Raw genomic sequence first — 11,375 nt, 5'->3', positions numbered from 1 at the left:
CTTCTCCATCAAAATACCTCAAGTTATGGTGTCTCATCTTCAAAAACAATATTTGTAAATAACAAAAGAATATCAAACTCATAATGAACATCTAGATCTACGATCTATATTTAAAAAAAATAACTAAAACTTGATTGAAGCCAATTCTATATTAGAATTTATTTTAATTAAGTAGATTAAATTAATTTGATTTGCTAATTGAATCCTTATATTTGAAGTAATTTTAAAAATTATAGGATTCAATGACTAAGACTTGTTTGAAACCAATTCTATATTAGAATTTATTTTAATTAAGTAGATTAAATTAATTTAATTTTCTAATTGAATTTTTATGTTTGAAGTAATTTTAACAATTATAGGATTCAATGACTAAGACTTGTTTGAAACCAATTCTATATTAGAATTTATTTTAATGAAGTAGATTAAATTAATTTGATTTGCTAATTGAATTCTTATGTTTGAAGTAATTTTAATAATTATAGGATTCATTTTATCTAAGTACATGTGAAAATACATAATTTATCTAACTTTACCTCATCCCCAAATTAATTAATCTTTTTTTGTTATTCTAACTTTAACCAAACCACCATCTAATTTTCTCCATGCCAATTCTCCAACTCTTTTCTTTTTTTGAAAAATAAAAATCCAACAAAATATATATATATATATATATATATATATATATATATTATTGTCTTTGTCGTGAACAATAATCCAGTTATGTTGAGATTAAAAAGGAAAAGAAATCCAACCCATCAAAATCATGACTTCCACTAACAAAATCAACTCAAAGTTGATTCATCATAACTATCCCCATACTTCACCAATAAACCTTCTTGCTATTTGACCAATTTTTTTCAACTCATTTGATAAGGGTAATGGGTTTTTATTATGATTATATGGTGAAAACTTTTGGAGATCAAAAGCTGTTTTTGGAAAAAAGTTATTGTTTAAGTATAAAAAAAATGAAAAACAAAATAAAATCTTCTAGTCTTAAACAAAGGGATTGATTAATTATTTTATCAAAAACACAAGGTTCAAATAACAATTCACTCTAAAAATAAAATATTAAAAAAATTAAAAGAAGAGATGATTTAATTGATTTTTATTATTTTAATTGACTTGGGTTTTATTTGTTTTTATTTTAATTGATTTTTTTTAAAAAAACAATTTCAGTTTTCAGCATTAAATTGATTGGAAATTGAGTTTCATAATTTGTTTTGATTTACTTTCTATAAAGTTATCCTAACCACATGACTCGAGTCATGGATTTGACAAGTTAACTCGGGTTGATCCAGGTCATTTCTTTTAATGTCATTTTTTAATTGATTTGTTTTTTAATTTCATTATTCAATGTTAAGCTAATTGAGAATTAGACTTTATAATTTGTTTCAATTTATTTTTTATAGGGTTATTATGATTTCATGACTTGAATCACAAATTTAACTAATTAATTTGGGTTTACTTAGATTGATCTAATACATTGTCTTCTCAATATTTAAAAAATTATTGTCTTGAAATCTTTTCTAGTCAAAATATGTTTTTATATACCATTTGGACTATCTTAGCAATTGTCAAGTTAACTGGATTATATTGGATAAACCCCCCAAGTAGTTTCTTTTTTTTTTTTTTTTTTTCTATTCATAAACATGTTAAAAAGGTATAAATATTTATTTATGTTCAAAATATTTTTTATCCAACCCACAATCTATCCCATTACAATGATCTAGTATCTACTAAACAATTACACAACCATGCTATGTTAATGATTTTGATATCATGCTTAAAGCACTCTTGTTATTATAAGTAAAAATAAAGGTATTTTTAATTTTCACACATGCAAGCACATGTGCACACATTTTATACACACACACACTAGCTATTTAACTTGCGCTCCACGTAAAAACTATTTAAAAAAAATAAAATTAGGTGTGCAAGCTATTTTGATGTTTTTTTTTTTACATAAAAAAATTCAAACTATAAGTTGAAAAAGCTTATGCAAGCATCTAATTAAATAAATCGATAACCATCTATATAAATAAATAGAAAAAAAAATCGTTAATAATAACTAAAAGAGAAATTAAAAAAATTAGAGAAGGATATAGATCAAGATATTTAACTCTGCAAAATGAAATATTTACCATGTTATGTGTACTGAATTTTTTTTTTTAAAATCAATAGAAATAAAAACACATGAAACTAATTGAATAAAATAAAAGGAAATAAATATTACCCAAGGCCAAACACATTAGAAATATTATTTTGAAATAAATATTTTTAGTTTTAAAAATAAAGTTCATTTGTATAAAAAAATATTGATAAATAAGAATAATATCTTCAAAAATTAAATATAAAAAAAATTAAAAACAAACTCAATTAAAAAGGCTTGTAAAACTTATGATTTAAGTTATGAGATCGAGATAAACTGATAGAAAATAAATTAAAGATAATCATAAAACCAATTTTATTGTAAAAAACTATTGTAGAATGATTAAATTGAAAAATAGAATGAGAGAAAAAAGAAGAAGAATATCAATCCACATTAACTTTTCAAAACTCTAACTCGAGTTATTAGATCAAAAGCACTACAAATGAAAAAAAATCACAAAACTCAATCTCTAACAAATCAAAACGCTAAATGATAAAACTAGGAAAAAAATAAATTACGTAAAAAGATCTAAAAAATATATAATTAAAATAATAAGGGCAAAAAATGGAATATAAAATAAATTAAAGGGAAACCAAAAATGTATAATTAGAGGGTTAAATTAAAAAGAAAAATAACTTTAATAAAATTAGAAACAAATCAAAAGAATAAGAGCCAAATTGAAAAAAAAAAAATATAAACTTTTATTGAAGGATGAAATTGAAAACCAATAATACTTTAGCAAAAAGGCCAAGGAAAAAAGTTAGAAATCTATAGAATAAGGATCTAAATGAAAAAAAATAATATATGACAAATTATAATTGAATGACTAAATTGAAAACAAATAAATTTTTTATAAAAAAGATAAGAACAAAAAAAAAAAAGGATTGAAATTAAAAACTAAAAAAAAAAAGAAGACAACTGTGTACTTTCTTGGGTAAAAAGAAAAAAGAAAGAAAAAAAAGTAACAACTATCAGCAATAAACTGTTCATCATCCAATGCCACATGCAACATAAGGAGAAAGAGGAAAATATCAAAATACCCTCCATGACCTAAATAATTACAAAAAATATGAAATATTTTTTTTTGTTTTTCTATTATTGACATATAGTAAAATTATGTTTTTGGCTTTAGATAAGAAAGAAAAAAATAGGTTTGCAATTTTTTTTATTTTTTTACTTTCACACGAGTTGTTTTTAGTAATTACAGGGGTCATGGGGTGTTTTTATATTTTTATGTTGACTTTTTAATTAGAAAAGCTATTAATGCATGCCACAATGTCTTTTTTCACATGGTGTGGCGTGTCACGATGTATGGTGGGCAGATTGTCGGTGGCAATCATTTCTTTTCTTTTTTTTTCCTTATTTTTTTTCTTGCCAAGTAAAGGGCACGACTGTCGTTTTTAGTTTTTCAATTTCAGTACTCATTCTTTTAATTTTTTATTTCATTCTTATTTCTTTTGTAGAGGTTTTATTTTTTTTTCATTTTAGTCCTTCAATTACAATATTACATATGTTTTGTTTTTTATTTCGGTCCTTATTCTTTTGATTTTTGATTTTTTTTCCCTTTGCCCTTTTATTAAAGTTTTATTGGCTTTCCATTTTATCATTTAATCAAAGTTTTTGTTGATTTATTTTTTTTAATTTAGCCCTCATTCTTTTGATTTGTTTTTTGTTAAAGCTATTTTTCCATTCAATTTAACCCTCAAATTAAAAAACATTTTTGCTCTTTGATTTTATTTATTTATTTTCACCCTTATTATTTTAGATTCTTTTATGGTGTGATTGATATTTTTTCTTAGTTTCATCTTTCAACGTTTTATTTGTTAGGGATTTAGTTTGATACGATCTTTTTTTTCTGCATTAGGTTTTTTTTGTTTTAAAAATATTAGTTTGTGATTTTCTTCAATTTCTTTTCTATGAGTCTATCCCGATCTCATAACTTAGGTCACGAGTTTTGCATGTCTTTTTAGAATATAAGTGTTTTTTAATTTTTTTTGTTTATGTTTGATTTTTCAAGAGATTATTCTAATTCATCTATATATTTTTTTGTTTTATACAAATGAACTTTAATTTTTAAAATAAAAAAATATATTATTAAATAATATTTCTAACATGATCGGCCTTGCGTCATATTTGTTTTAGGGTGTGGGTTTATTCAGTTAGTTTAATATGTGTTTATCTTTTAAAGCAAAAGTTTTTTTTTTTTTTATAAACATGAATGTATTTTTTATTAATTTAAATAAATAAGTTAGTGAACACTTTCGGTTAAATACTTTATTTTGTGTGATTGAATATTTTGATCAACATTCATCTCTTAATTTTCTCGATTTTTTTTGGCTATTGTTAATAATTTTTTTGTTTATTTACATGAATTATTATCAATATATTTAATTTAATACTTATACGAAATTTTTTAATTACACTATGATTTTTTTTATTTAAAATAAGCTGTATATCCTATATTTTTCTGAAAAAAATATTTACAACCTGCAGTGAAGTATGGGTTGGATAGCTATTATATGTATATTAAAGGAAACCCGGAACCTACCGGTGAACCATCAATTGAACAAATGAACTAATGAACCGCGCTTGTTCAATTTATGGTTCGGTTTTGACGACAGGAACACTGAGGCCAGACAGTTAAAAGGCAGTTAGGAACTTAGATGGATGTGTTTTACATTAAAAAATAGTCGGTGGAGGTGAAGTGCGGATCGTTTTTGCAGTTGAGAGAGAAGTTAAAAGTGAGAAAAAATCGGCCGGTATATAATAAGTCATACGCCAAAGCCTAAATTTTAGAGAGAGAAGAGAGGGGGAAGGGGAGATAAAGAGCAAGAAAATTTGAGATTTCTGGGGTTGAATGGGGCATTATTGAGCGAGAAACAGAGAGATAGAGAGAGCCACGGCCATGGCTGAGTCAAACGATTCCGTTTTCGTCGATGTGGAAAAGATCTACCTCGGCGGAAAGGTTTTATGCTTTTCCTTTGGATTTGTCTTTTTTTTTTCCTTGTTCAATTTGGAGTAGTTTTGCCTTCTGTTTCGATGGGCACTATTTCAAATTCAATATTTTTTTTATGAGGGTTGGTTTTGATTTCATTTAGGATTCTGGTTTTGTTTTATATTTTAAAAAGAAAATAACGAGACCCATTTGGATATTTGTGTTTCATTTTTTTTCACAAATGGAATGACAAATATGGGCTAGAAAATTCTTCTTCTTCTTGTTTTTTTTCCTCCCTTTAGCTGGGCGTTTTTTTTTTTTTTTTTCATTTTTGGAGATTTGAGTGTTTATAGATCTGTGCTTTTATTGTTTTCATAAACTCATTTGTTTGCTTACTACATTCTTGTACAGATGGGAATTTTGTAATTTTTAACCACTGGTTGTGCTGCAGCTGTTCTTGAAATTTTCTTGTTTTTCCCTCCTTATTGAAAATCGTATCGTTTTCTTTTCTTGTGCAAGGTTGTAGCTTTCAATGTTTTCTGGATCTGAAGTCTGTCAGAAGTTGTTTTTGGATCGTTTATATTTCGTTGGAATAAGTTATTGGAAATTTTGCTGACGCTGTCAATATGTAAAAGAATTAGGCTTTCCCTTTTCTCTTCTTTTTATATACTTTTTATATTCCTTCCTTGTTGTTTGATGATTTTGATGTCAATGTTCATTGCTTGTGTTTTAGTCAAAGTCTGTTGCAATTCATTGAAGAAACCTTAGCTATACTTTGGCTTGTCTTACACTTAATTATTATTTCAATGTGTAGCTGTCAATTTTATAAATCAGTTTTGTTTCTTCAATCATTCTTTGTGAATAACACACAAGTTATTAGAATATCATGGTAGTGAAGTACTTTCTAATTTTATCCTCTTATAGTTGATTGATTGATGGTCATTGAAAACTTTCTTTCGTCTGTTCATGATTTGCCTTGTTCGAACCTATTTCAGGAACATCATGTAAGAACTGGTTGTGGTTCCGTGTCTGTTATAGTGTATGGAGACCAAGACAAGCCAGCACTAATTACTTATCCTGATTTAGCTCTCAACTGTAAGTGCATAATGTCATATCTCTTGTGCTGTTTCTGCATGTTATTTATATAACTATTAAGAATGTATCTGGCAGAGGCCTTTGGATTACAGTTCATATTTACTGGGTGGTTTATCATCATGTGTTTTATATATCAGTTTTTTCTCAGTTAGCACATTCAGCGTTCTAACAATGTTTGGATTCCTTTTTGTTTATGCTTGTTTATCAGACATGTCTTGTTTCCAAGGCCTGTTCTTTTGTCCTGAAGCGGCATCTTTACTGGTACACAACTTCTGCATTTACCACATTAGTCCTCCAGGTCATGAGGTCAGTTAGCTAGTTGACTTGAGTGCATCTACATATGCATCCCTTATTTCCATGAATCATTTTGTTTTCAGCCAACATTTTGCATTACCAACAAATTGTTCACAGAGTTTCTTTTCTGGCACTTTCACAAGAGTTCTTGCAGTTGGGAGCTGCTCCAATTAGTCCTGATGATCCTTTGCCTTCCGTCGATGACCTTGCAGATCAGATCATTGAGGTTCTCAACTATTTCGGGTAAAGTTTGATGCTTCAATGTTTTCTTTGTTAGTTAACTCATTTTGTTTTGAACTCTTCCATCAATTGGTTTTTAGATTGAAATACAGGCAATTTATCATCCTTGTATGTAGTTGATGCTAATTTAGTCTCTTGTTCCTTTTTCAGGCTTGGTGCAGTGATGTGCATGGGGGTGACAGCTGGTGCCTACATCCTAACCCTATTTGCTGTATGTTCCCTTCTGGAATGTTATAACATTTTCAAACTCACTCCCACCTTTTTTACTGATCAAGGTTTTGAACTACAGATGAAATATAGACAGCGTGTTCTTGGTTTGATACTTGTGTCCCCTTTATGCAAAACACCCTCTTGGACTGAATGGATATATAACAAGGTTATTTCCGCAAATCCTTCCATAATTCTTTTACGGAGATTTCCTATAATTTTTATAAGCATGTTTGAGTTCATTTATATTTTTCAGGTGATGTCAAATTTGCTATATTTCTATGGCATGTGTGGTTTACTTAAGGAGTTTTTGCTTCAGCGGTACTTCAGCAAGGTATTGTAGTGCTCCATGTCCTAGCCATCTATGTAAAAATGTTTTGCAGTCCATATCCCATCATTAGCTAGGTTGAATGATGAGAATAGCTATTAATTTTAACAGGATGTTCGCGGTAGTGCAGAAGTTCCTGAGTCGGACATAGCTCAAGCATGTAGAGGAGTTAGTGCTCAACCTTTCATTAGTTTATTTATTTTTCCCTGAATCACATTAGCTTTAATCTGGCTTTGCTTCGTGTAATAGGGTCACACTGTTTTGATTCTTGTGACTTGTTTGTTTCTTCAGTTGCTTGATGAGAGGCAGGGTGTCAATGTTTTGCGGTTTCTTCAAGCAATTAATCAGTATGAATTTGTCTTGTGGTTATTCTCTGCGCTTCTTCTGCACATAATTCTCTACTTGTGCACTTCAATTTAGATACTTGAAGTTGAAATTCTTGTTTGTAAACCTGCAGGAGACGCGACATTACTAGTGGGTTGAAGAAACTAAGATGCCGCACTCTTGTATTTGTCGGAGACAACTCTCCTTTCTATTCCGAGGCTCTCCACATGATCACGAAGTTGGATCGAAGATATAGTGCCTTGGTTGAGGTGCGTGGTTTAGAGTATTTAGAATGTTCTATAAGAATTTGTAGACAAAACGAGTTGACTCTATTTTACCCATAATATTTCTCAAGTAATTGGTGAATTTCATTCCGTGTCATTGCGTTGGCAACAGCAGCTGAGCTTGAAACTAGTCACTATGTGCAAAACTAGCTCTACATGTTACAAACAAACTTGATGGTACTTGAAAGAAAGTGAAAATGGTTTTCATGCTTGCTGCGCAGGTCCAGGCTTGTGGATCTATGGTAACAGAAGAACAACCACATGCAATGTTGATACCTATGGAGTACTTCTTCATGGGTTATGGGTTGTACAGGCCATGCCAACTCAGCGACAGTCCAAGGAGCCCACTCAGCCCCTCTTGTATCTCACCAGAGCTTCTCTCACCTGAAAGCATGGGTTTGAAGCTTAAACCAATAAAAACCCGTGTTTCGCCTGAAGGTTGAGTTGGAGACGATTCTTACTCGACTTATTTATTCACCTTTTTTATTGAAAAGCTGCTCAATAATTTCTTGTTTCTTCTTGAATCCTTAAAGAGTAGAAGCTGTTGGAAGAGGTGTAGATAGAGGAAGAGTTGTCAATGACATAGGAAGATGACCTGCATTTTATTCATTCTTTTGGTGTCAGTCATAAAAGAGTCCTTGAGCTGTCTGTATATTCTGAAGAGGACTGACATTTATTTTATGCTGACGATGATTTAATAATAGAGACAAACTCGACTGTTACATGCTCTCATATTTTAGCACCTCTCTCTTTCCTTTTCCTCCTTTTAGCCATCCCATTCTTAGTTTCCTTGAGAAATTAGGTGGTGACTCCATGTTTCATAATTCTCTTTAATTTTCAAAGTTCCTATTTCATATGGGTTGCAAGAATTTGTCAAAATGATCGGTGAGTATAAATGCGAGTATCATACACCAACTCCCTACCATGAAGTTGCAAGCAATCCTTATTGAAAGGATTTCTAATTTAATTTTTATTTTTCTCAATAAGAGAAAACAATACAGAAGTCAATGATGAATTAAGATATAAAATGATTATTTACTCTGATGTCTAACAAGGGTATAATTATAAGCAAAAGTGTGTTAATTTTATGGTAAAAAATGCATAAAATAGTCATAATAAAGTTATTGTTGAAATTTTACGTAACAAATCAAAACCTTTTTAAAATACTCTTTGTAAAAATTTTCAAGGTCTTTCAGACATAAATGACTAATAATGTTCTCCTAGCAGATATATTATATAAGAGAAAAAAAAATTATATTTCACTAAGATGTTTATTATAAAGAAAAAGCATTATTGTTTATAACTTAGGTTCATGAAGGACTTTGTAAAGCTCACCAATTTAGAATTGAGATGAGGAGGATAATTATGAACCATGACTTTTATTGGGCCATAATAACCAATGATTATATTAGTTATGCAAAAGAATATCAAGAAAGGTAGTGGTTTGATTCAACATGTATCATTAAATAAACTTAATGTAATGGTCCAACTATGACTTTATACAAAATAGACAATAAACATCATGGTAAAATAATACATCTAACATAATTTAGAGTATATAATTACATCTATATATCCATGTATTACTTCACCAAATGAGTTAAAGTTATTCCATATCGATTAATCAATCAATTAATTATGATCAAATTCATTATGGAATAGATCATCCATATGTTTAAACTCTTGAGAACTATCATTTTGAGCAAAGATCAATGTTCACTAAAAAAAAAGTGAAGCAATTCAAGAAAGAGTATGCTTTTAAAATAATTTATTTTGCTCATTATTATGCCTACACCGATGGGCAAACATAATAGACCAATAAAGAATTAATCCTTAATATTCAACAATAGTTAGAAACAATCATAAAGTTTGGCATGATGCATTGTAAAAATGTTATGGGCATAATGGACTCCATAGATTTCTACTTTAAAAACTTCATCATTCACTCCAACTTATGGCCATGATGTTACGTTGCTCATGGAAATCATAGTACAATCTTAAAAAATGACTATATGGTGTGATATAGATATCTTAGATTACAAGTATGTTATGTTAGCAAAGTTAGAGGATTTAGAAGGGGTAAGATGTACTATATTAGATCATTTACCAGCTCATTAAAAAAAAAATTGACAAATCATATAATAAACATGTTTGATCAAAGTATTTTTTTTATAGTTGAAAATACGTTATGGAATGTTATATTATCTATTGCCTATAAGAATCTAAAATTTTACAAATGGTTCCCAAATTGGAAGGGTCTATATTTTGTTATAAAAATTCTTAAAGAAGGTGCTTATTATTTGGCAAATTTTGATAAATTAGTGATTGATATATGAAGAAATGCCACATGAGGAATATAATAAGAGATTATACTTTTAAAGAAATTGAGGATTGACCTAGAGATCATAAGCTTGAAATCACTCTCTATATTTTTTTTTTATACTTTAGACTTGGTAGTTAAGCTATTTGTTAAAACACATCTTAAAAGTTTTTCTTTCTCTATTATAATAAGGATTTGAGTTGTTGATTTAGTACAACCAATTGATAAAGTTGATAATGAACAAGTATTGTCTATAACATTGAAGGACAACTAACATGAAAATAAGTTGGATTTCATTGAATACAATAAAAAATTTAATATTAAATTAAGTAATTCATTATATTCATGAAGTTTCAAACAAAAAATAATTTTTTTGAACATACTAATGCCTAAAACAATATATTTTTAAATCAAACCCATAGTCTTTTAAGAAAAGAAGTTATGGAATGGAGCTTTTTAATAGTCTTCTACTTTGATGCTCATTGTTGCCTTAGGTTATTCATAAAAGCATCATTTGTTTCTTAGAGGGCTAGGATCATTTCTATATCACTTTTTTCTTTTACCTTTATGTAGTTTTTAAAAGCTTTGGATTTAGAAATGGCTACTTCCATTTAAGCCAATCTTTCCCTCAATATAGTGGTTTAGCTTCATAAGACTTCATGTTGATCGAGTCTTTTTATAGCAAGGTGTGTTTTTGGGGTCAATTAGGGGTTAAATTGACAAAATTCGCAGCTAAGAACCAATCTGTAAAAGGTGCCAAACTATAGGGGCTTAATTGACAAAAACCGGGGGTGAAATTGAAGAAATTGAAAGTTTGATTGTCAATTAAGGGTTAAATTAAAAAATTGAGACCAAGGACCATATTGTAAAAGGTGTGTAAATACAGGGCTGCAATTGAAGTTTCATTAGGTTTAATTGCATTAAATGAATGTTTTGGGTCAATTAAGGGGTTCATTGAAAGAAATTGAAAGATAGGGACTCAATTAAAAATAAGTAAAAATCCCTAATTTAAACCTAAAACGATGTCGTTGTGGGTAAAAAAAAAAAAAAAAGAGGACTAGACGACGTGTCGTCTGGTCACTGTTCATTGTCTTCTTCTTTTACTCGAAATAAACTGCCTTGGTACCTACTTTGTAGGTGCATTTAATGCATCTAATGTTCACCAAATTTAACCAAAATCACATGAAAATAATCCTCTG

The 11,375-nt window shown here is 28.9% G+C and overlaps 1 protein-coding gene across 2 annotated transcripts; it reads left to right on the top strand.

Annotated features, from left to right (window-relative positions):
* Window positions 1-4,723: 4,723 nt before the first annotated feature.
* On the top strand, window positions 4,724-8,588 carry LOC118054152 (protein NDL1). 2 transcript variants are annotated; one of them, XM_035065617.2, is made up of 11 exons: window positions 4,724-5,114; window positions 6,080-6,179; window positions 6,388-6,485; window positions 6,628-6,716; window positions 6,864-6,924; window positions 7,003-7,089; window positions 7,177-7,254; window positions 7,360-7,416; window positions 7,540-7,613; window positions 7,706-7,841; window positions 8,078-8,588. In XM_035065617.2, exons 1-11 carry the CDS (start codon window positions 5,055-5,057, stop codon window positions 8,297-8,299), a joined length of 1,062 nt encoding a protein of 353 aa, XP_034921508.1. In that variant the 5' UTR covers window positions 4,724-5,054; the 3' UTR covers window positions 8,300-8,588. The 2 variants fall into 2 exon arrangements, with proteins under 2 accessions (XP_034921508.1, XP_034921509.1); XM_035065618.2 differs by having other exon boundaries at window positions 4,727-5,114; window positions 7,540-7,595.
* Window positions 8,589-11,375: the final 2,787 nt, after the last annotated feature.

Source organism: Populus alba, chromosome 18, assembly GCF_005239225.2.
Source record: "Populus alba chromosome 18, ASM523922v2, whole genome shotgun sequence".
Lineage (NCBI taxonomy): Eukaryota > Viridiplantae > Streptophyta > Magnoliopsida > Malpighiales > Salicaceae > Populus > Populus alba.
The sequence above is the reverse complement of the archived record's forward strand: the minus strand, read 5'-3'. Positions and strand labels throughout refer to the sequence as shown.